This window comes from Haliaeetus albicilla, chromosome 7 (assembly GCF_947461875.1).
Source record: "Haliaeetus albicilla chromosome 7, bHalAlb1.1, whole genome shotgun sequence".
Taxonomy (NCBI): Eukaryota; Metazoa; Chordata; class Aves; order Accipitriformes; family Accipitridae; genus Haliaeetus; species Haliaeetus albicilla.
Genome location: NC_091489.1, coordinates 45,674,933 through 45,695,991, shown reverse-complemented (window position 1 = coordinate 45,695,991; position 21,059 = coordinate 45,674,933). Strand labels below are relative to the sequence as shown.

The 21,059-nt window shown below is 44.9% G+C and overlaps 1 protein-coding gene across 5 annotated transcripts in view; it reads left to right on the top strand.

The window, feature by feature from the left end:
- The window catches only part of FLI1 (Fli-1 proto-oncogene, ETS transcription factor), an 88,883-nt gene that overhangs the window by 1,148 nt on the left and 66,676 nt on the right, over positions 1 to 21,059 (top strand). Inside the window, exon 2 of one of the 5 annotated variants that reach the window (XM_069788205.1) lies at positions 1,492 to 1,573. In XM_069788205.1, coding sequence (XP_069644306.1) covers positions 1,535 to 1,573 — 39 coding nt within the window. In that variant the 5' untranslated portion in view covers positions 1,492 to 1,534. Of the gene's footprint in view, positions 1 to 1,491; positions 1,601 to 11,229; positions 11,251 to 12,590; positions 12,878 to 16,992; positions 17,013 to 21,059 lie in introns of those variants that run through there. The other 4 variants (XM_069788204.1, XM_069788208.1, XM_069788207.1 and 1 more) reach the window with 4 other exon arrangements.

The following is a 21,059-nucleotide window of genomic DNA, read 5'->3' as shown; positions in this document are numbered from 1 at the left end:
GTTGTTGGGCTGTGGGATTTTTTTTTTTTTTGCTTTCTCTCTCCCTTTTTTTTTTTTTTTTTAAATCAGCAGATGTTTCAAAGCTGGCTTTGGGGACACGGAGGTGTTTCCCTGGCTCTTTGGCATTGCTGGGGGCGAGGACGGGCTCTCACCGCGGGGGGGGGGGAGGCAGCTCCTGAGATGAGGGAACAGGCAGCTCCAGCGCGGCGCGGGCTTCTTCATTAATCAAACGAAGGCTATTTCGTGATTAACCAGCGGTGTCTGGGTTGTATTAGATGCGGGCAAACTGAACTAGCTGCAAAGTTAGGACCCCACAGCTTTTCCTGAAGAGCTTGCAAAAAAAAAAACCCCAAAACCCAAACCCAGGAGTATTGACCGCTCGTGCGCACTCCTTTATGCCTCTTTCTAATTCTGTAGTAGAATTTTTCTACAGTAAATACTGGGTAAATTTCTAACTTTTCCCTTCCCACTCCGCGAAAATGGGACCGTCAGAATAGCAGCACTTAGGAGCTGCATACTAAGGGGGAGGGCTCGTGCTTCTTAACGATGCACTAATTACAGTAAGCTAATCGCTTTCTGGTGCTTTCCAAGGGGACTAAAAATCCTGAGAGGAGCGGGTAGGAAAAAACAGTTGTCGGATAGTTTAGTGACTGCAGATTTATTTTCCCACACACCATTACATTTTTCACTATCGTTGTTAATCTCTGCATCTCCGTAGTGATGACTTGGGGGGGGGGGGGGGGGGAGGCAAAAAAACCTGTTCATCAGGAGATCATCAAGTCTTAGAAGTACAGAAAAACAGATGTACTGCGTTGATGCAAGCCTGAGATAAAGCACTGCTATGTTTGACTGGGTAACGGCACTATCCCAAATAGAAGGGCTGAGATGGACAACCCTGGGGTTTTTTAATTGCTATTTGGAATGATGCTTCCGTTCGCTATAATTTTTTTTAAATTTATTGTTTAATTATTATTGGTGAGAAAGGTTCTTTAAATCAATAGAGGCCGGCAGGTTAATGGCTCGGAATGGTTTCAATGAGTCACGAAAGGCAACTGCCCTTCATTTAGCCAAGTGAAACCCTTGGATACAAGTCAATAGGGTTAACTAGTCTCGACATGAAAACATGAGTATTTCAGCTGGTTTTTAATTGTTGGCTAAGAAATTCAGTTAATCAAATGTCAAACATTTCCCTCTGCTCTGGTCAAAAGTGAAGAAGGCTCTTTTCCTGAGGAGAGGGGAGGAATCCAAAGCAAAACAAAACCGTTGTTAAAGCATAGAAATAAAACCCTGCTTTATGAAGTCCTCTCTATTACTTGACTTTTAGTTACTGTGGTGGACGTTTTTCTGTGTCCTTTAAACGGTACACTTAAATGCTTGATCACTTCTCTTTAAATGTTATTACTAATCTTACTTTTCAAGCAATGCTTTGTTTCTTCACTCTTCTACATACTATATATGACCTGATTTTTTTTTTTTTTTTTCAAATTTCAGGTCAATTTTAGGACCTTTAAATATATCTATTAAACAAGTAAGGATGTTTCAGACTGTACCAGACACTTCGTCTTACGTCAAGGTAAGACATGACAGCATCTTTAAACAGGTAATGTCAAAAATTACAATCCTCCAAAATTCGCAATCATTTGTATTAGTTGAAAATCTCATTCCCGTTCTCACTGAATTTAGCAGAAAAAAAATCCCTCTGCCTTTGGTAGGAGAGGGGTTACAATCTCAAGTATCAGAGTTATCATTCTGGAAATACGCAGCATTGAGTCAAAAGTTGTATCATCAGGGACCAACAATATGTTAAAGTGGTCTTTTCTTTTATAATGCATTGATGCTTGGTTTGACGGGTTATACTATAACTAGTATTATAATGAGGGTGTCCTGAATTACATTATAGTAGTGGTTTGTTGCTCTGAAACCAATATGATAGTGGTGGTGTACTACCAATGTTATATCATAGTGGTTTTCTGAAACTGGCTTCCAATTTTCTGATTTCCTAGATACCATTTAGTCTTGAACCAGAGCTGAATTTCATTTAATATCCCTCTACTTCTCTGCTGTGCCAGCTACTGAATTCAATATGCAAGATGATATGTGAAGTTATGTTTTTTGAAAGGTACATTTCAAAATGGATTTAGAGGAGAAAAAATATTTAATGAACTAAACCAGAACATCTCTTTCAGTTACCAGAAATGGATTGTCACACCAGGAAATGCTACATAACACCGGGATTTCTTTCACAGTGTTACTTATGGTTTTCCTTGAGCAATGCTTCAATACAATTTAGTAGGCAAACAGACTTCAGTTGGTTTTACTGATAATGGCTAATGCCAGATACTGCTAGATCTTGTACTCTAAATAGCTGTTTGTATATCTTCTTTTTAAGCAAAAAATATGGATCTTGGAATGTATTTTGATGGGCCACTTCTGCCTCTTTCTTCTTCATAAGATTAAACCAAATACCAAAGAAGGGTTGGCATAGCCTTGTCCCTTTATAACTCAATTGAGTACTATATTATATTTGACATTATACAGTTTTTTTTCCACAACAGTTCCCAAGAATGTAAATAAACCAAGCCTGGGACATCTGGGTTACACGTTTAAGGCAAACCCCGCATGCAACAGCACTTAGGGAAAATCTAAAACACAAGCCACTTCTCTCCCAGGCTGAAGAAACACAGAAGGGTGTTAACTAGAGCTGGGTGGATAATTTGTAATGAATAATTTATTACAGGAATTTAGTCTCCTCCCCCTCACCACCTTAGTCAATGATCCATGTGCCAATTGTGACTTTCATGTACATACACATTATTGGAAATGATTCACTGAATGATTTCTGTATATAATCCCTAAGCTATGGCTCATTTTGCAGGCAGTTTGTTAGGAGTATTAGTATTTGAAATGCAAGGTTGGTGGGATGACTCCTGGGTCATGTGGCATTACTTGTATTCCCTGATTGGGTGAACTTGTGCAGTTCTCTGGACCAGGTTTCTAGAGCAAATCCAACCAGGAATAGTCAAGATTCCATATTCAGTTGATATCCCCCAAAATCGCACTCCTAGCTCAGTGTTTCAGGGAATGTTGGTGATTTAATTTTGCTTATTAAATTCTTGTAGCTTTGGACCAGATTCTGGAAGAATAGAAACTCTGTGGAAAACAAATGAAATCCAAGTCTCACGAAAGCAAATTCACTCAAAGTTCAAGAAAAGAAACACATTATGCAGTCTGTGCCCAGCTTTAGCATTAATTTCTCTTTGGAGTTCCTGTATGTGGGAAATGATCTGAGATGTGTTCTGTTTACAATGAAGAGATGAAGGCCCTTTGACATCCTATAGTATGGTATCATTGCCTTTTGTTGTGAGGCTAGATCCAGCCGCCGCTCCAGTTAGTAGCAAAATTCCTTTTGAATTAAGTGGAACCAAGATCCAGGCCTAAATAATTTAACATTCCAGCAGGATTGAGTGAGTCTGTCTGCAACTGTGTCGGGATAGCCTTCTCATTAAGTACAATCCTGCAGGCAAAGTGCTTGGACAAAGTTCCCTTCACATAAGCATGTGTTTTATCCACCAGGAAGAACTCCTCAGGCTGGACTTATATCCAGTGTTTCAGCAGTGGAGGGTTAAGTGAGCTGTGTGATGCTGAACTCTGCCTTTCATTACAACCCGTCATCATCAGCTGCCATTATTTTGGGCAAGGACCTTGTCTTTGGTATTTTGTCTGTAAAACTTCATTCACACCAATGTCATTGGGGAAATAACAAGGTCCTGTGCTTAAAAAACTCAACAGGATTATGACAGAAGTCTCTTAAAACTGACCCAAAGTCTTCTGAAGACAAAGGAAATATCTCCCATTGACCCTTAAAAGTTTTAAGTTGGGCAGCTCAGTACCAGTGGTGCAAAATGGTACCTGGGTAGCTCATTCAGATCAGTGAGGCTGTTCATAGAAGTAGGAATATGGTTAAATTCAGGAGAATTAGAACCTTAAACACATGGGATAGGTCAGTCTCTGGCCCCTCTGCGTTTGGTGACATCTTCTACTGTCTTGAACGCGTCCAGAGCCAACAGAGAGATTCTGACGAAGACTGGCTTATTTGTAGAAGAGGTGGGACTGACTAATGATCTAGGCAAATAGTCAGGAAATGGGTACAGATCCAAGCCCTGACAGAGTGGGCTTGGTGTTCCTGAGCAAGACACTTCAACTCTCTGTTCCTCCATTTCTCGATCTTTAAAGTGTGGATGGAAGTGCTGTGCAAGAACAAGGTGCTGTTCAGGTTTAGACAGCACCTGCCTTCTCTTTCCTGCTTCCCCACACTGATCTTTGAGGACTTCCCAAGTTGTGGTGAGCAAGAAGTTTGAAAAGCAGGAGGTAGAGTTCCAATTCCTCTCTCTTCCCAGGTTTTTTTTATTATTATTACTATTTTCTTTTCATGTCATTCCTTCTCCAGAAAAACATATTTGCTTGTCTTGTGGGAGGGAGAAGTATTTTATTTATTACTTTTGTGGGATCTCAGTTGATGATGTGTACACTACCCCCATTACACAACAGAAAAAGCAAAATTGGGATCAATGTCTTCTATAAATCCTCTTCAACAAAGGCAGCACGTATATAAACTTTATTCTGTGCCTTGTACAGAAAAACGCCTCATCTCTATCTGTTGTGACTGAGAGGGGGTTGCTAGCAGGCTGTTCCACAGGAGCTCCCAGGAGCAACAAAATCACTGTCATACCCCTGGGGTACAAAATAGCCTAGGACCACCTTCAGGCCACACTGTTGTTCTTGTCATGGCTTTCAAAATGCAAGAGAGGGGTGGGACTGGAGGAGGAAGAGGAGGATTTCATTTTTAAAATGGCTTGTTTTAACAAGGGTGGTTTATGTTGAGTCATACTGGTGAAGTTCAGCTTCTCGGTGTTGTAATCTTGATTTACATCACAACCACATAGGACGTATGGATCCGTATCTAAAGCAATGTTAAAAGATCCTATATAACCTCATGACAGGGCTACCCAATCTTCTCTCATACACACTTTTTGTATGGGCCTTAACGCGACAGAGGGGTAGGAAAACTCAAATATAAAAAATCATTTTGATCCTTACTGGTTTATTCTACATAACTGATAAAGTATTTCTATTCCTTATACCGTTATGGGACTTGCTGATCTGTGAGTACTTAATCATTTACAGTATATCAGAGGGTGCTAATCTCATCTAAACACGAGTATTTGACTTTAGAGAATGAAACGTGTAATATAATTGGGAAATTAAATTTTAAAAGACAGCACTGGAATCCTGACTGTAGGGATATGGAAAGAATTAGGGCTATAAGCAAAGCAACATGACCTCTGAGTACTGAATTTTTAATTATTACCATTGCCACAAACTATTCCGGGCCACAGGAGTCTTCGCTCCCCTTCTGCACTGCCAGTTTGTGGTTTAAAATGTGTGTAAAGGCAGGCGGTACAAGAATAATTTTAAGGGTGTGTTGTTCACCCGCGCTTTTCTCCTGCCCTTCGGCAACATCCAAACGCTTATCTCCTATCACTCCCCTCCTCGCACAGAGAAAGTCATTGCTTCTGCTTTCGGTTCCCTAGCCCGTAAACACAGCTCCTGCCCTTCCCTCCCCAAGGCAGCGCCTGAAGCTCTCGGGGCTCTGCAGAGCATCCCGGGGCCGGGATGAACCTCCCTTCTTCTGGAGCCCCTTTTCCAGGTACCAGCCCTGCCAGCTTGAGGCAGGACCGGCTGGGAAAAGTCCCTTGGCCTTCGCAGGAGAAGTCAAAGGAGAGGGCAGCGATTCTCCCCATCACACGGGAGCAGGTATCCTGGCATCACCCCTGCTTTTCCTCTCCTTTCCTCTGCCACGCCTGGGGATTATATTTAGAAAAGTCTCCCGAGGGGAGGAAAAATTAAGGCAGTTCCCCAGAAACAGCTCGGGTAACGCGCTGGACCCCCGCAAACCCGGTGGGCTTGGGGGAGGCAGCGTGCTCGCCCCCCACTCCGACCCCCTGGGGGGGGTTGGGGACCGGCCGCAAAGAAACTTGCGTGCTCCCCTTTGCGAGCTTGTGCGGAAAAATTGTCTCCAGCCCAGACCTTTGAAAGGGCACGAAGATGGACTTGCCTCCGGGAAGGAACCACAGTGCAAGGGCGGGACTTCTCGCTTTAAAAAAAAAAATGGATTTCATGCAGCCATAACGTTTGTGGGACCGTACAAAGAAGCATATTCATGGAGGCAAAATAGTCTGGGTGGCTGGAAACAATATTTGGTTTGTTCTTGCTTTCACTCTGCCTGGAAAGTTTACAGAAGCCCTAAAGAGAGAGGGGATTTTTAAAATATTTTCTATTTTTTGAAGGACAAAACAGTGAGATTTTCTTTGGAGCGGGCACTACGAAGGCTACTGACAAACTTTGACGTTATCTTTCCCGCTGAGCAGTAGCAGCCAGAGGCTGCTCGAGGGCAGGTTGTAAGGAAAGAATATCCCGTTATTTCTTGGGGGTTTTTGCAACAGAAATCTCGCAGCAGACATGGTGCCTCATGAATCAGCCGAGGGACCTGTGCACGGGTCATCCGTCCCACAGGTGCTCAGAGATGCGGGGATGCTGGAAATGCGGCTGTGTGGAACAGACAGAAACCTGCCCCACGCTCTTAAGAACAGCTTGACAGCCTTAGCCTGGCAGAAAAGGGAAAATCAAAGCCTTCGTGGACTGGTTTTTCCTCAGTTCAGGTAGAGTTGCTCCTGCTGGAAGCATCTTCTTGCGCATTATCCGTTTCTGCTTTTTTTTTTTTTTTTTTTTCCCAATTCCTGGCGTCCCTCAGAATTTCAGTTCCTCCCACCTGGGTTGGGAAAGAGGGGACCAGACACCTCAAGAGAAGGTGGGAATTGCAGTAGCTTTGTCGGCAGGTGTAAAGTGGGCAGAAGCTACTGTGAACTCTTACGTCAGTCTCACACTTCGTGATGATTAATCTACGTATATACCGAATCGTTCTCCTTTTTTCTTTTTCTTTTTTTTTTTTTTCCCCCAAGCTCATTTCTTGAGGCAGAAACGCTGCTAAATTGTTAGACTTTAGCAAGTCGTTGATTAATGCCTCATGACAACTCGGTGCTTATGGATTTAGTTCTTATTTGCACTTACCTCTCTATTTTAAATAGAAAAATCCCTTTCCACTTCCCGGTGTCCAGCGAAGCCCGCCTGACTTTTTTCCCGTGCTCAACCCCAGCGCTGCGTGGGGAAGGGCTGGCATTGTTTCTTCCCCTCTTTACCTTCAAGACACGGTTTGAATTTAGGTCAAGAAGGTGAGAGAAACGTTGTTCCTCTCGTGGAAATGTAGCACGTTGGAGCTTTCTAAAAGAAACCAGGCTCTCGGGCACAAGGGACAAGCTTTTACAGTGACTCCCGCCTTTAGACAGCAGCATTCAAGCAACCAGCCCCCCTTCCTTCCCCAACTCTGCGACCTTCTAATGGCTCCGTTCTTTCACAATTTACAGAAAACCGCCCCCCACCAATACGCTGAATCCAGGGAATTTTGTATTCCAGCCTTTCCTATGCTCTCCTAGCCCTGTGTTTAGAAAGAGAGCGGGTGTGGAGGGAGAGGGGAGCAAAAAGGGAAGAAAGTGAATGCTAAGGGGGAAAAATGCTTTAAATCTTTTCTGCAAATCTCCAAATATATGAAGTCTGAGGAACAAATTCAAAGCAGGCACGGACGCCTGAAGAGAAGTTAGAGAGAAATATTCTGTTCCATTCAAGCGCATCAAGGGTCTCGCTGAAGTCTTGTTTGGCTAAGGTCAGACGAGACTGGGTTCTCCAATAAAAATAAATCTCAAATTAATTATGGCCTCAAGCGAGGGGCCAGACGTTTGGAGCTAGTGCACTGCAGTCTGTTTTTTTGGCCTTCAGTATTTTTGTTTTTTTGTGCCTTAGCTTTTCAATAATTGCGGGATGGGGGAGGAAGGGAGGGCGGGGGCTGGTTTATTGGGACATGGAGCTCGAATAAAACTAGCCAGGACACTGCTTACCCCACTCTTCGCCTAATTGCGATGCAGCTTCAAAGCTACTGGATCTTCTCCACACCACTTTTAAGACATTATGTTTTACTTAGTACCGATTAGCAGTGAATAACTTTCCGGCTTCAGGTTCCCAAATCCCATGGGCTGTTCCTGTAGACCAAGAGGTAGGAGGGACCCGATCCTTCAGCTGTGGGGCTGGAAAACTCTACTTATTCCTTTTTATTGCTGTAGCTGAAAAGCAGGTTTGCCCAATTAGTTTAGTTTAGAATTGGGATTCGTTTCTGGGGATCAAATCCCAGGGCTGTAGTTTGGGCTTTTTGCTTGTAAGAATGTGGGTTTAGAAAATAAACAAAACACGTTGCGTTTTTCATTCTGCAACGGAGTCGGTGCCAGAGGAGACTGAGACCCGGAAATTTTAAACATTCACTGAAGTTGGTGGAGATTTTCCCTCTAGTAAAGACCGGAGCAGAATAGACGCTGGCATTCTGCTAATACAGCTCCGGGCAAAGAATGATGGTAAATATTGTAAATACGTTTATAGAGGATAGAATATATAGGAGGTTATATATATATATATATATATATAATATATACACACACAATATACTTAGCGCAAGGTGTGTGTGTGTGTATATATAGATACAAAAAGATAGTTTAAAAAAAGAGGACACTTTGTCACAGTTAGCGGGTAGTTAGTGGGAAACGAGCCGCTTTCTAGCGACAAAGTCAAGGCGTGGCTGCTGGTTTCTGGGGCTCCCCTCCCCTATTTACCGCGCTAGTTCAAAGCCACAGTCCCAGGCTGGGGGTTAAGGAGAGCTCAGCTGATGTTGTTCGGGTAAGAGAGGGTGATATAAACCAAACCCCTTTCCCATCCTCTGAAAATAATATTTCTAACCTGCAGCTGAGGCCCGGGAAGCTTTTCGTTATGTTTATTCCTACAGAATAACTAGACGGTTTTAATTATGAAGCGATGACCGCTAATCCCGCCTGAATTACAGACAGAAAATCCATATCTTTGAGGTTATGTAGTCCCGCGAAGGACCGGCATTGAACTACACCGAGGGGTTAACTCCTTTGATACTGGACGTGAAATAGTCCTGGGCCAAACTCCCCCCAGCGTCTCCTTATTAATTTCAATCGGATCACGCCAAAACCCGGCGTTTTCACCTTCTCTGTGTGAGGCTATGGTCGTTGTAATCCAATTATAAGGACGAAGAGAGGAGGTGGGGACATGCCAAGTGCTTGAGATCAATATTGAACTAATTAAAAACTTGGGTCGAGAATTCGTTTCATTCATAAGGGGAGTGAAAAAAAACATAATAATTGAGGAGTAACTGATTTCTACCAGCCTGTCCCAATGTAAGCATTTGAAATCTTCCGTGGTTGCCAAGATCAAATGATTTTCCAGATGTCTGGTGGTAACCACATTAAACAGATCATAATTCCTTTACTGTATATACATATGCATCCAAAAGCTGAGCATCAGATTAAAAATTGCGCACATGGATCACCACCGTGCCCGGCGATGGCTTTGCTTTCCCCTGCCTGTCTTTGCTCCCTTCCTCTCAAACAGTTAAATACCCAAAGTCCCACTGAGCAATCACCTAGGATGATTCAGAGCTTGGCGCACGTAGTTTATGAATATTCCAGCCTTTTCCAAAAAGTTTGAGATAACTTCAAGGGTGTTTTTTTGTTTGGGGTGGTTTTTGGGTTTTTTTTGGTTGGGTTTTTTTTTTTCAGGCGGGAGAAAAAAAAAGAAAAGATGAAGCAAAGGTTCTATTGTTACATTATTTGGGAGGAAAATAGTAGATTGTTCGGCTTGTCTGTTACAATGTTTAACAACTTCGCTCATTACCTTATCTCTTGGACTTTTCGCAAATCTTATTTTAGACCAAACACAAGAGGTAAAGGAGGGATCAACCTTAATGGACCCGATCTAACAAGTGACCCGAAGAGGCTTCATTTCGAGCCATCCTCAGACATGCAAAATAAACCCCTGGGGGTCACGGTGCCCGTCTGGCAATAAAATGCGGAGCTGGGCTCCTAAAATATCTCAAAGTGGGATGGAGGGAGGGTGTCTGTTTGACATCTTCCAGCCTTTGGGAGCACTGGGGATCCGCTGCGGGTGCCGGACTTGTTTGGCTCTTCAGCCCGGAGCTGGGGAAAGGGTGTTCTGCAAATGTTGGGCTCCTGTCCCATAAGCTGGGCACGTTTTCAGGTGGTTTCTCCCTGCCGCTCTCAGCTTCCCGCCTCTCCCCCACCGCCAGCCCGTCCAAGACCTGTCGGTCACGCAGCCTAAAACCAAAAGTCTCTGTGAGGTCCGTGGATGACAGAGGTTCCTTCCAGGGTATTTTTTTTTTCTCCCCTTCCTTTCGCGGTTAAGATCCTCAGCCTGTCCTCTCCCTCACCCCCCACCCCCGTTGTTTTTCGGGGCTGGTAGAGAGTGTTGTCTAGAGAGGAAACCATTTGGGTTTTGAAAGGATGCGTTTCACTCTTCCCTTTAACCTCTTGCTTTTCTGGTTGCTGCAGCCTGCCATGTGGTAACGCTGAAGGGGGAGTGGGGAAGAGAGTATTTGCGGGTCGGGAGGCAGGGGGGGACGGGACAGAGGGCAGGGAAAAAGAAAGAGTAATGAGGAAAGCAAAGGGTTAACCGTGATTTCTTTTAATTGAACTCCAGTTCTTGTGGCCCTAGGCAAGGGGGGACCTGACCCCGCTAGCAGCATCCAGATGTGCTGCTCTCCGGGGACCCCAGCGCAGACCCCTGGATTGTAAAGCAGACAGGGGGAGGACGGGGGTGGGGGGAGAGGGAAGGCGGTCGGGCTGTCCCCTCTGCTCCCCCCCCCCCCCTTCACCTCCTGGCTGCAGACGGCCTCAATCGCTGGCAAGCAGCAAGCCAAAACCTCCAGGTCTGGTCACGTTCAGTCCCGTGTCTGCATCTGAACTAAAAAATTGTAGCTGAATTGATGAGGCTAATTTCAGAGAAGGGGGGAGGGAGGGGAGGGAGGGGCAAGGGGGATCTACAGCTCTCTCCTGCCAGCTTCGGTCTTGGAGAAATAAAGTATTAATAAGGCATCGCTGCCGCAGCCGAATAGAAACACTAGTGGCATTATTGCATTTCCCTTTTGGAAGGGGCGGGTGCAGAATAACTTTGGATATCATTTTGACCCCCCCCCACCCCCCCCTCCCTCCCCGTGGTTGGACTAAAGACAGGGGGAAACAAAAAGACTGGACACAACTGGCACTGGACAAGGTAATCCTCTCCACCGAGAGATCTGACGTGCAGGAGTGTCCTCCTGCCTTGACACTTTTCTTTCTTGGCTTCACCCTCCTTTTATTCCACCCTCTGCTCTCTTCCTCGGGCTGCAGCAGTTTGCAGAAGTGGGGAATAAAGGACGCCCAAAGTGTTGCATGATGTGTTCCGCTGTTAGCTGCTTGTTATTTTTGCAAGTGGGGGGGGGGGGGGGCGGGGAAGCGAGTGAGTGGACAGGCGGGTATTCTCTCCTTTCCTCGGGTCCTTTGGAGGGTTTCAGCTTTTCCCGGAAAAAGGAAAGCGCGTTTCTCTTCTGGTGATCGCTCCCGTTTGAATGAAAGAGAGAATTGCACGTCAGGGGTTCGCCAGGTCTAAAATGAGATTTAAAGGCTGGTGGCTGGGTTTTTTTTTGCAGTGCCCATTCTGACACGGCATCCGGGAACGGAAAATTCAGCTGTTCTGACAATTATTGTGATTTTTTGTCATTTTTAGCTTATAAAGTGTTTTGGGGTTGGGTTTGTTTGGGTTCCCCCCCCGCCCCTGTCTGAGTGGGGTTTTAACAGCTTAGCGAGAAACTTGCACTGTGAGAGGACGCTGGGGAAAGCACTCCCAGCCCCTGAAATGAAATGGATGGACTTCCATCCATCCATCCATCCATCTCAGTATCTTTGCTTCAGAGCCCGACATCCCAACCCTCCAGATGACTGGGAGTGAAGGGAAGGGGTGAAAGTGGAAAAGACCGTCCACTTCCCTGCAGCCCCATTTCCAGCCCCTGTTTAATTGCTGGAGTCGTTTGTCTGTCTTGCATTATTGCACTTACCGCTCATTTCTGGCAGGGACTGGACCCTCGTCTCATGCTCCTTGCTGGGAGGCGTGAAGGAGAGGGGCCGGAGTGTGTTTTAAATACGTTTTAATCGCCAGACTTTTTTATTTTTCTCTCTCTGCCTGCCGCGACCAAAATGTATTTACGGTTTTCTCCCCTTAATTTTTGCCTGTGACTGGAAAACGCATTAATAAAAAAATCTGTGGGAAGAGACGGAAATTCAGTGAGTCAGGCTAAAGCTGCTCCAGCCAAAAGAAAAAAAATTTGCAAAAAACATGTTAAACTGAACTGTGGGATGACACACGGCGCTCGCTAATACGGTTTGGGGTGCAAGGCAAGGTCTGCGTTGGACTGGCTGCCTTAGCGACAAACAAGAGCTGACAGAGGTAGCTATTGTTCTGCCCCTTCTTATCTAAATGGAGCAAATATCCTGTATGTAAAATATATATATTTTCATCAAGAAGGCAGGACCAGCGGAGAGACGAAAGTTTCCTTCTCGAGTGACTTCACTTCCCAAAATTAGCAGAAAAAAACGTTTCATCCGGTTAACTGTCTCTTTTTCGCTCTGCTGCAACAACCAAAGTTAAAAAAAGAGAGAGACAGAGAGAGGGAGGGAGGGAGGGAGAGAGGAGGAGAGGGGATACAGAGAGAAAAGCAAAACCGCTGGAAGGGCAGGGAGAAAAGCAAAAAGAGAGAGAAGGATTAAAAACTTCAGGAGGCTTCGGTTGCAGGCTAAACCGGGTCAATGTGTGGAATATTGCTGGTACCGGCTGGAAGTTATTCTAGATGGACGGCACTATTAAGGTAAGGGGGGGGCAGGAGGGGCTGGGGGACCCCTCCAGCTGGGGAGGGGGGGGGGCGGTGTTGGGATGGGGCGCGGGGGTCGGGGTCCGGCTCCGTCCCTCCGCCCCGGAGCGGCTGGTCTCTCCTCCTCCTCCTCTTCCTCCGCTGCTCGCAGCGTGTCGGGGCTCTTCCCTTCGCCTCCCCGCTGCCCGAGGGGCTTCGCAGCCGACGGGGAGCCGGCTCGTACCCCCGCTCCGCGGGGCTGTGCGGGGCCAGCCGCCTGCCTGCCTGCCCCCCGCGGAGGTGGGGGGGACGGGACGGGACCGAGGAGGGGGCCCCGGGGACCCGCCTGGCTCGACGGAAAGGCAGTGACAGCTCCTGCCCCCGGGGCTGCGAGGCGCCTCGGAGAGAGCCGGGGTGCCGGGGGGCGGGAGGCTGGGGCCGGCGGCGGGAGCAGCTCGGAGGCGGCAGAGGCGAGAGCGGCTCCGAGCTTGGCCTCGGATGTGTGCCCCTGGCTCCGATTTCCTCGCCCGGCCCTGCTCGAAAGGCAGTGCTGGTGCTGGTGGTCGCCCGTGCGTTTCCTCCAGCGGTTTTGTTTTGGTTTTTAATTTTTTTTTATTTTGGGGGGGGGAGGGAGCGAGGGACGGGGCGGTTTGGAGGAGAAACTTCACCCTAACTTGGGGCGAGGCAGGGGGAAGGGGAAGCAAAGAGTGTGGCAAAAAACCGCGGAGCAACCAACCTCTGGTGGCCTTGAGCAACCGAGGACGCTGCTGCGACTTGGAGAGCGGTTCCCCCTCCTTTACCCCCATCCAACCAGCCAGTCCGTCAGCCTCTGCAAAGCTAAACCAAGCCTTTTCCAAGCACCTAGAGGTGGCTCACGCTGTTTCTCAAAGCCCAGGCAGCAGAGGACTGGCTTTCTTGCTGGGGGGGACACCCTTGTGCAGTTCTTACGGGCTCTTCTTGAGGGAGCACTGTAGTACAGAAGCAGCTCGAACAGAAGAGCCTTGAAGCGAGAGACGCTGTGGGTGTGTTTGGTTTGGAGGATTTCGAAAGATGCCTTATCGCCTGGGTGGGGTGTTGATCTCTTCTTAAAAGTCTTCTTTTTCTTTTTTGTTGGTTTTTTTTTGCTGACCTGGGGAGAAAGAGGCTGCACACTGGCAGGAACTGAAACCTTCTCCCTTAGATTGCAGCTTGTGACAAGTGCACTGTTTAGAAGGGTCTCAAAAGAAGGGGGGGGGGAAGGAGATGGGCAGGAAGAGAAAATGGAAAGAGGAAAGAAGGAGGGAATGAAAGGGTGAATGTCGGAAAGGAGGAGAGAAAGCAGGAGTGTTGAAAGCACAAAATTTGGGAGGTATGGCAGGAATAAGACACGTTTCCCCCATCACCTCCTCAGATCTGTAGCAAAAGTAACCCAGGCCTCATTCAGGATACTTTTAGTGCACCACAACCTTCTTTGATTTGTGGAGCCCTAAATATTGTGCAGTGAAAGTGCAGAAATTTCCCATCTGTACGTTTGCTGCGGTGCACACATGGACTTGCTTTTCTGCACGGGCCACGAGCCCCCCGCACCATCCTCTGAAAGGTGCTGAAGTATTTCCATGATCCACATAGCTTGTGGTGCCTACTGGTAGCTCCTCCTCTCCCCAGTCACCCTGTGTTACAAAGTATTATTGCTAACCCCCTTTCAGTCCCGTCCGGTCCCGTCCCCCCCCCGCCCCCCCCGGTTTGGAGATGAGGAACTGCATCGCTTAGCAGCTAGGCCTACAGTCACGTTGGGGAGGCCATGGCGAAAGGAGGAACTCGGCCGCATCCCAGGTCACTGTCCCGGCTCCTGGATCTGCCCACTGACTGCTCTGCAGCCTTTTCTTATATTGTCCTGCCTCACTTGTAGTCCAAAAATAACTTGGCTGTTTGAGCTAAGAGAGACGGCATCCAGACATACCAGGGTCTCCTCTTGGGTTCATTTACTGAGCAGTTCCAGGCTCATCAGCAAGTTGCTGCAGGTCCCCATGTCCTGTTTGCTGCCTCCTGTAATCTACCGCTTTTCTGGACCATGCATTTAGATCACTGCTCCTGTAGTGCCCTCATCTGAGATTTCTTGCAAATTTTCTTAGTGGGGAGAAAAAGGGTGGGTTTCCAAGGACTATCAGACCTACGCATCAACAGATTTGCTGCAGCTCACCACTAAAAGGAAGGGGTTAGGCCACCTTGCCTAGCTTGTCTCAGGTGAAGGGCAAGGGGAGAGGATGTGGCTTCAGATGCTTAAGTGTTTTTAATGTGCTGAGCTCTATATATAACCTGTGCTTCAGGGTAGGGTTTCTATATTCTAGGACATAGTAAAGCAAACCTGTACTGTATCCAGAGGAAAGCAATTTAAAAGCAATCGTATTGTGAGATCTGCTCTCTTGTAGGCTGTATGCACTGTTTTCTCTCAAAGCTGTGCATTTGTGTTGGGAAATAATACGGCAGAAAGATGCACATGAGTGACTACAGAGCAAGAAAAACACAGAAAAAGGCTTTCATTATCTAGAGCAAGAGCACGGTGAGGGACCAGATGAAATCTGTGTACTGGCATGGTTAAGAAGCGCTTCCCTCCATAAACTCAGAAATATACCTGTCTGTGTAGGAGATAAATGCTATGCAGCGCAGAATAGGTATGGGAGAGGGCTACGCGTTCCAGGTGGATGTCTTCAATTTAAACAAAACAAGTGACTGTTTTTTCAAGTCTATGCAAAACTATTCCATGGACAAATTGTTTTAATTGAGCCAAAGACTTTTAACTGCACACTTGGCAGATGCAGGAGTCTGAGTCCAGTCTACTATAAAAATCTCTCCCTTCACCCTGTGATCCCCAATATTGTGCCTGTATTTTCCTCTTAATGTTTTTATGCCATTCAGAAATAGTTTTGATGACAGACTCTCTCATGGCTGGTTTTGCCTATGTGGAATAATTTAACTGCAAACCTGCCCAACTGCCAGTTAAGTTTGCAGTAAAAGGGTAAATCCACTGTAGCCTCGAGCTGTCCTAAGGGCTCACAATCACATGATGATCCTGGACTATATTTGCATCCTTTGTGGACATGCGTGCAAGTGTGAATTGAAGTTGTTGTCAGAGTTTTTTAACCCAAAGCTCAGGGAATTCCATAGATATAAACATATATTATGAGATCAACTTGGGACTGTAAGTCATCTTTCCCCATCATGCACTGACTTACATCACATATGATGTTGCTGAGCCAATGCACCAGGTCTAGAATGCATTTTTATTTCTTCACAAATAATTATTTATCTTGAGGGGAATTAGATCACTTACTGAGGTGGTGGGAGGCAATTTTTGCTGCATTCTTCAAATAATCTGTTTAATACCTGACAGGGGAGGTGGACTGGCTGGCCTGAAAAGTGACCTCTAGAGCAATGCTCTAAGGTCTTTTATGGAGAAAGAAGTGCAGCAAATCTTTATTAGTTCATTTCCATATTCAGTTCATATTCTGTGAACAACACTTGCAGAAGATGATTGGGAGCCAGTGAAACTCAGGATGGCTTGTGTTTGCACTAATTTTAAATAGTCAATAACATTTTTACTGTATGCCTCCAGATACTTCAGATCACATCTTCTTTGGGTTAACATCCCGCTTTGACTTAATTTACCTTCTGTTTGGGGGGTTTGGTTTTCATTGCCTCAAATTAAATCAAAAAAGGGTACATCTAATCTCAGCAAGATGCCCATGCATGGACTTCCTCACAATAACAAATGGTGTGGTTTCAAACTGGTTTAGTTGTTTCAGTTCCACTTTACATGTGGACAATAATTAAAGTAAATACACTTGCCAAACCCTGACTGTTAATAAAAAAAACACTTTTTGTGTAACTGCTGCCTTCATTCTGTGAAAAGATGTTTACCCTTATGTTCTGGACATAAGAGATCGACCATCTGAAGGGCATTCAATGAAAATTTTACATTACTCGAGTAGATGACAACCATAGTTGTCTCCTTCCATGAGAAGACAACTTGTATGTTGGTGTTGCTATAGCAAAGGGTGGAGTAGGGTTTCTATTGCAATCACTGTTTCTTGTCATTTGTGAACTGTAGGCGCTCGCCTCTCGTCCTGAAACTTGGCCATCAAGATCTCGAACTAAGAACATGTTTCCTTTTTGAGTAAGTTTAAATGTCTGTTTTGCCATTTTTAAATTGCCCTGGCTTTGGCCCTTTGGAGATTGCCTTTCCTGGCAAAAAGGCATTGACTCTTAGGGCAAGACTCTTCATCTCCAGATTAAAAAAAAAAAAAAAAAAATCACAAAGATGCTTGCTCACTGGAGACTTTCCATGTTGCTGTCCCTCAAAAGCAATTTTGAACAAAACCATCTGATATTTCCAAGACATAAATGATGATATTCCCTGATACCCTAGTCTCTACTCAGGTAATATTTATATTGCGTCATGGCTTTCTAATATACCACAGCAAAAACCTGTTAGAAGTATTTTGTAATTGGGATATTTTTATAATGCTACTTCATTTTCCCTCAAAGATCTGTATGCAAATGCATTTTGCCTTAGTATGAGCTTACAATCATGCTGTAGTACTGGGTGCTGTCGACTCGAGGTGTTCAGTACTAACTCCCATTTGCTATGCAAGTAAAACACTTGAAAAGTCTTTTTGGAGTCAGTAAACTGAGTAGCTCTGCTGCTCTGTAGGAGAATTGTTCCTGCTCTAGGAAGGAAGATTAGTCTGAAGCAAACCTAATACACAACAAAACAGCACCAACTGCTTAGAATTTAGGCACTTGGGGTTTCACTCAGAGGCTTTAAAGAGGTGCTGAGAGCCTTGTATAGTTTCTCTCTACCACTGTGGATTTTACCCTGACAGGATGTGGTCACTTTAAGTAGTAGCATGCATGTCTTGAGAATTTCATGCTTTTATTATAGTTATTTATTTTAATTTTGTGATATTCCTGCTGTAAGGTGGTAGTGGGGTGAGGTCCGGTTTCTGTCACTCCTTGCAGCGTTTCTTCTAAGGAGAGTTTTGCTGGAGTTTTGGTGTGTAAGAGTATTCATTGGAGTAGTACGAGAAAGGGACAGAAATCAAGAGAAGCAAAGGGTAAGGTTGCACCTTGAAGTGAGGTCTTAGATGACTCGCTGATAAGGTGAGATGTGTTGGGGGAAGGGCATTTATAGCAATTTTTGCAGGAAGCAGAGTTTATTTTCTTCAGGTGTCTTCTTCTTGGTCTTACGGAAGGCTTTCCTCTTGATTTCAGTTCACATCTTCTCAGAAGGATCAGGCCTAGAACTTATGAACATATAAACAGAACATCTTCCATTCTTTTTCCCCCTGTAAAACATCAGCATGTGAAGTTCTTCTACAGCACCTCATAAGCTGCCTTTGAAAAACGAAATTTTCTCATTCTGCCTGAGTTTACGTGACCACTTAAAGAAAGACCCTAGGTCCTATCTCAGCGCAAACATGCACAAGCAGGAAAATTAAAGGAGCCAAGGGACCCTTAACTTCAGATTTTCAGATATTTGTGGGTTTGCTAAACACCTAATGCTGCAGAAGCATGGTGTTAGTACTAGAGCATGCATGAATGTGTGCATGGCTTGCCTAGAAAAAAAAGGTCTAATACATTAAGCTCAGCTCTGCAACTTGGTTTGAAGCCAATTTTCCCCCCAAATGTAAAATTCTCTTTAGATCTTTTGTTCTGAATTGAACAACAGATCTATTTCCAGTGTCTGTGCCTCTCATGTGCTCTCGTGCACATGTGAACATGAGTGTCCAATGCATATGTAGCACTGGCATGTAAAAAAAAGAGCTGCCTGCAAGCGTACTTCTCAGTTATACAAAGCCCTGTCACACTTCCCCGGGTGATGCCTAAGAACACTTTCTGAGTGAACAAATGTTTTCTTACAAGGCTGCGAGTGCATATTTATAGCTGGTTTTGAAAATACAGACTAAAATATCACCACGCAAATGTGGTTTTCTGCCTCCTTCTGGAAATAATTCGCCTGATGGCGGACCCAAGTCTTTGCTAACATGCGTACTGCATGATCACAAGCACCCGGGCAGTCAGGGTGCCAATCAAGCAACTTATCACCAACCTAAATTGCATAAACAGCAATGTATGGTACAGGACGATGTATAATCTACTCTACTGAGTTCCAGATATCAAAGCCTTCAAAATATTAATGCACCTACTGCTTATTTTCTTTCTTCCTCTCATTACCCAGGCCACATAATTACTGATGCATATCTACACAGCTAGTAACACTGATCTAGAAACCTGTCTCTTGTAGTAAAGCCACAAACGTTACCTCCCTCCTCCCCCACCTCCGCTACGAAAAGCTTTTCTTTTAGCTGTAAGACAGAGACCTAAACAAAAGAGATGTATGTTACTGTATGTTACTGTTAAAGACATTTAAGTATGTCCTGATAAACCTTCTGTTTCTCCAGTGACAAACAGCACCAAAGGCAAAACTTTGAAATAATGACCTGACAGGGACCATCAGTATTTGATACCAGAGACACTTTAATATATATAATTCTGTTTTGCTTCCATGTTTTGAAGCCAGAACCCTAAATATAGGTATGTAAGTGCATATTTATGTAACTAAGCAAGAAGCTTGATTTGTAAAGGTACTGTCAGCCTGTAACATTAGCTTTTGAAGGTGACTGTTCCCTCTGAAAACCAGGCTGCTTTCTAGGTGCTTAACAAAGTACTTTGATTCTGGGTAGAAACCTGTTCATTAAGATTTGCAAAACTGGCTAATGGGCATTGAATATACAATTGTCGCTGGAAATAGATGGGAGTAGTAAGGCTAAATCCCACAGGTGTCTTGCAAAATCTCAGCCTTTGCTTCTATTCAGCATTGGTATGATGCTGTAAAGAAAATGACCCTGGCTCTTCATGTGTACCAAGCATTCTTTCTTTTCCAGATCTTTTTAAAATACAGTCAGAAACACAGCTCAGTAGAGGCTCCTGCAGTAAATGCCATGGATACAGCTAAGCTAAGTGGTTTATTGGCATATATCTTGTTCCTGTTCTTCCAGCAGAGACTAACCCAGAGCTCAACCGACCACAGGGCTGTAAAGGAGTAAGAAACAATTAAAAAAAAAATTATAAAACACCCACACCCCAGCCTGACAAAGCTGCACGCCCAGGAATTGAACGTTAGCATACTGGCTCATGCTTGTCAATCATGCAGAGGGAGTGAAAATAACATAACGGGCAGGAGAGCCTTTAATTAGTCATTTGCCGATTTCTCACTCAGCAAAAAAACTGCCCTTCCTAACTAATGCTGGTTTTGATCTGAGAGGAGGAGATAAATCAGCAAGAATACAGTTTTTTAAGTTGGTCGATGAGTGAAAAAAGGAAACCGGAGTAAGGTATGGTGGGGTCAGTGGAAGGTGTAGTGAGTTCGGGAAACTGATTTTTGTACAATGAGAAAATTCTTATTAGAACATTTTTTTATAGCAGCTTTCTTTTAAAAAAGAAGATAAGGAAAAGATTAGGAGAGGTTAAAATACCCTTTTTACAGCTAAAAGCAGAAATTTGGCTCTCTAGTTTCTTCTGAATAGCTCTTTTTGTTGTTCCAAGCTTGATTGACTTATAACTGCATCTGAACCAACCTCACATCAGTTCCTTTTTATCAGCCAAAGTGAGACTTCCTGTACTCCACAGTCTGGTTTCCTGATGTGTTTCCTTTTTCCTTTTAACAGAACAAAGGAAACTGTAACTCCTCTGCTGCTCCTGTTCCAAATCTCCTTGGGACTTCATATAATGTTAGCATCGAACATTTGCCTTTTATTTTTTTTCTGCCCAGTCTCTGAGTCAGGCTGCCTAGAGTCATAGTGCCCTCTTCATATCTACTTGAGTTTTGCATTGCCAACTGCAGAGGGGCAAGAACTGTGTTGCTGTTGAAACGAAGCCACTTCCAGAGCAGTGGGCAGCCACCGTGCTCTAGTCTACCCAAGTAAAGCAGAAAAGGAAAATCTTGGCTAAAGACTCTGCATGTTACTAGAGATACAGGATCTTTAATGTTCTGCTAAAGGAAATAATCAGGTGTTGAGATCTCCCTGATTTGCACGGGCTTGTATGCGTGAACTCATTTGGTATTTGAACTTGGGGCTGGAACTTTGTGTCCTGAAATATGTAGGCCACTGGCAGAGATGCTCCCCAAAACAGCTACACATATACAGTACAAATGGCATTG